The sequence below is a fragment of the Poecilia latipinna genome, unplaced genomic scaffold (assembly GCF_001443285.1).
Source record: "Poecilia latipinna isolate Pla-1442-1.1 unplaced genomic scaffold, P_latipinna-1.0 Scaffold6578, whole genome shotgun sequence".
In the NCBI taxonomy this organism is placed as follows: domain Eukaryota; kingdom Metazoa; phylum Chordata; class Actinopteri; order Cyprinodontiformes; family Poeciliidae; genus Poecilia; species Poecilia latipinna.
The window spans coordinates 440-4538 of record NW_015119194.1 but is presented as its reverse complement, the minus strand read 5'-3'; the positions used below and the strand labels follow the sequence as shown (position 1 = coordinate 4538).

At 36.2% G+C, this 4099-nt stretch overlaps 1 protein-coding gene across 1 annotated transcript; it reads left to right on the top strand.

The window, feature by feature from the left end:
• Positions 1-248: 248 nt before the first annotated feature.
• Positions 249-3894, top strand: LOC106944002 (GTPase IMAP family member 4-like). The gene is made up of 2 exons (XM_015027279.1): positions 249-563; positions 2413-3894. The coding sequence occupies exons 1-2, from the start codon at positions 536-538 to the stop codon at positions 3255-3257; spliced, it is 873 nt and encodes a 290-aa protein (XP_014882765.1). The 5' UTR covers positions 249-535; the 3' UTR covers positions 3258-3894.
• Positions 3895-4099: the final 205 nt, after the last annotated feature.

Below are 4099 nucleotides of genomic sequence, written 5' to 3'. Positions count from 1 at the left end.
TTTATAAGTCAGTAAAGGGCTTAAAGCTTTTGTATTTCTGTAGTTTTCAAGGTGTTAAATAAACCAAGGCTAAACGTTGTGAAAAAGTCATGTCTGTGTCGTCATATTGGAGTTACTACCCCTGCAACATTATTTCTCAGTTGCCTTAAAACAGGCAGCAGCAAAAACCAGAGGAAGTAAAGTTACAATAGGTGAACGAAACATTTTGAAAACAGCGGACACTTTAATAGACAAATAAAATATTTTATTGAAATGATGAAAACCTCATTATAAACTAATTTTGCTAAATTAAATATAACTTTCTATCATATGAGCTGGTCTATCTGTGTTTGTTGAAACTTTTAGCTGTCACATTCCTTCAACACATTCCACTTAAAGCGTCCTCTCTGGTTCTGACTGTGACTGCAGACGGATTCAGAGAGAGGAGTTTGGAGTCAGACTATAAAACAGCAGGAATTAAAAAGTAAAATTATTCACGACCAAGTCATCAACAGCAAAACATCACAAATCAACCACCTGCAAGAGAACAGAGGAAATGGCCAACAACAGCTACGCCCGACTTGGTAAGAAGTTTCATTCATTATAATGTCCATGAGGAAACATTATTTACCAGAAAAACATTTAAATAATGAATCTTTAAGACTTTGTACAGAAACAGCGTTTTAACCATTTGATATTCATTAAATCTAAAAAAAAAAAAATACTAAAAAGTATTTTCCTTAATGTAATTACCTTATAACTCCAACATTTAACAAGTAACAGCGATAACAGACGGCTGTTTTCTGCTTGTTTGTAAAGACAACAATTGTTTTCAATGCCATGAAGGTATTTTTTTTTTTACCTTTGAGAAAATATTTTTAAAAACTAGTCTTAAATTTTTTAAATGTTTAGATATTTCAATGACTTTTTGTCAACTTCAAAGACTCTTTGGTTCTTTGAACTCTAGAACCAAAGAGCCTTTGAAGATGTTTTAGAGATCTTCAATGTAAATTTTGCAGGTTTAATCAAATGTTAAAACCACAGAGTTAACTCGGATGATAGAGTGAGTGAAGGTTTTATCAGCTCTACTAACCTTTATTTAACGTTGTCAGACTTGTAAATAAAGTCTGACATTATTTAAAAGTCCTTTGGTCCAGCATTCAGATCTGTTGTGTTCTACGCCCATATGTGAGCTCAGGGTCAGGCTGGGATCATGAGCTTTTTTGGTTTGAAAGATAAACGAAACAACCCGCTGTGGCTGTGATCAGGCCTGGTCCTAGAGAAATCTGCCTGAAAATGAAATTATAATTCTGGTTTTGTGCCTCATCTGGCCCAAATTCAGTATTTATGCATCTGTGGACAATGTTTTTTTCCCCCAATCAACTGACGTAAAAAAAAAAACAACTTTGAACCTCATATCCATCTACAGGTCCGGGCCAAATGCTCCTCTATATTTTTCCCAGAGCTGATAATTTTTGCTGTCAGATAAAGACAGCCATGCAAAGAAGGCAAAGAAGATAGGCAAAATATTTTGAACGAGTCGTACTTCAGGTCCATGTTTCCTACCTGCTGACCTGAGTTAACAGAGAAGTAGCATTCTATCAGTTCCTCTACATGACCTGACTAAGATCTGATAACCAGCAGAAGACATCCGTTGTGATGTTTCCATTCCAATAATGGAAACATTATGAAAAAGAAATACGAGATCTCAGACTCAGGGAAGAGCTAGGGAGGCCTGTGGGAAAAATAATCTGTAAGATTGTGGAATATAATGTGTTGTTACTTTTATTTTTTTATTTTGCCAGGTAAGTTGGTGGAAAATAAAGTCTAATTTTCGACAACAATCTAAGGAAGCAACTAAGTATCAGACAGCAGAAAATAGATCCCCACGCTCACTGAACAAGCTTTATCATCATCAGTCAACTGAGTTTAAAGTAGACGCTTAGATGATGTTTATGGATTTTACGCCCATATGTCAGCTCAGGAGTTAATGAAAGTCGAGGTTAAAGTACTGAGCTGTAATGTTTTTTCCCCCCAAACATTAAAGCTTCATCTGATTGAATGATGTACAGACTAAGTTTGTTAAAGGATATTAAATGATTAATATACAAAAACCGTGAGGTAGCTCAGCTGGTATGTGAACATTTTCTATGTTTGGTGCATTTATTGTTTTGGTTTTCCAAATGATCCAACACTTCAGTGGTTATAAGACTATTTATTTACAAAATATTTGCTAAAACAAATTTCCATAAGAAATGACAATCTGCATAGGATTTAACTTTTTCTTAGTTATTTAGTTCTGTAATCTACCTAAATTATTTTCCAGATGAATAAATCTAGCCATGAAACATTTGGTATCACTAAACCCATTTTTAGTTTCCACTTATATCTGAAAAAATGTTTTCAGTCTATTGTTTTCTAATTCTCCAACAGCTGGACAGGATGCAGACCTCAGGATCGTTCTTCTGGGAAAAACTGGAGTCGGAAAAAGTGCAGCAGGAAACACCATGTTAGGGAGAAAATTGTTTCAGTCTAAACTCTCTCTTTCCTCTGTGACAACAACCTGTCAGAAGAAAACTAAAAGCTTTGGTGGCTTAAATCTGGCTGTTATTGACACTCCAGGTCTGTTTGAGACAGGTAAAGGTAATGAAGAGGTTGATGAAGAGATCACTAGATGCATCAGCATGGCGGCTCCTGGTCCTCATGTGTTCCTGATTGTTCTCCAACCGACCAGATTCACTGAAGAAGATGAAAAAATAGTGGAAATAATTAAGAAAATGTTTGGAGAAGAAGCAGCCAGATTCACCATGGTCCTGTTTACCCATGGAGACGAGCTGAGAGAGGAAAACATGACGATGGAAAATCTGTTAGAAACATCCCAGCCTCTAAAACAGATCATCAGTCAGTGCTCCATCTTCCAGGATTTTGAAGATAAATATCATGTCTTTGACAACACAGTTGAGGATCCTGGTCAAGTCAGGGGATTGGTGCAGAAGATCAACAGGATGGTTCAACGAAATGGAGAAAATGGAGGAAGTTTCTACACCAATGAGATGTTCAGGGAGGCGCAAAGAGCCAAGGAAGAAGAAGCAGAACGACTGCGCAGAGAAAATCCTGGTAATAATCCTGGAGATGCAGGAAGGCAGGCAGAGAGAAACAACTCATTGATCCAGGGTGCTTGGTTGGGTGCTTCAGCAACGTTTGGTGGAGTGGCTGTTGGAGCTATTGGTGGAGTTGTTGTTGGGCAGATCCTGAGGCTTTGGTTGGAGCTGCAGTAGCAGTGAAAGAGAAAACCAGCATTACACATCATGTGTCTGATGTTTTGGCTGCAGCTTATTAAATCATGATTAAAATGTTAGCTGTGTTTAGGGCAACATGCTGAATCCCACATTAACATCCTGAATATCAGAGCATAAATGTGTGAATGTCTGAAGATGACTTACAACATATTATCTTGTACAGCCGACTCAAAATTTATATATTTAGCTTCGAAATAAAGCCACTAAAAGAGCTACAACAGCCTCAACTCTTTATTTCCTCCTTAATTTATAAAATATTTATGTAGCATTGATTCTATATTTTGTTTCTGTATAAACTTATCTGGGTTCTGATGAAGATTTATTCTGAGTTTCTGACCTCTGCACTACATTCATCCTGAGGATGAGGGACGGATGAAAACTAAAACTTTCTTCCTTTGAATGACATTTTTACCAGTCGCTGTGAAATGAACTGAATTTAACTGTAATGTAATTTATTTGAATTATATTATAAAATGAGTTTGACTCAACTGGATTTTATAATCACATGATTGATTGCATACTCTGTCATATAATTCATTCAGATTTGTGTATAAACAAGTTTATTAATATTTTATCCATGTTTTAACACGTTAATAAATAGAGAGCTTAAAATACAGTCTGACTCCTTTTATTGTATTCACACATTTTTCAGTTTCTAATGGTTGTGGCAGCTGAAGGTAAAAGATTTATTTGGTGCTTTGCTCTTTAAATTCACGTTTCACTGGGCAGAGCAACCAAAAAGTGTCATAAACAGCGCTATGGGAATTGTACCCAAGACCATCAGCACCAATAACAGAGACGTGGTTTGACGATTTAAAAAG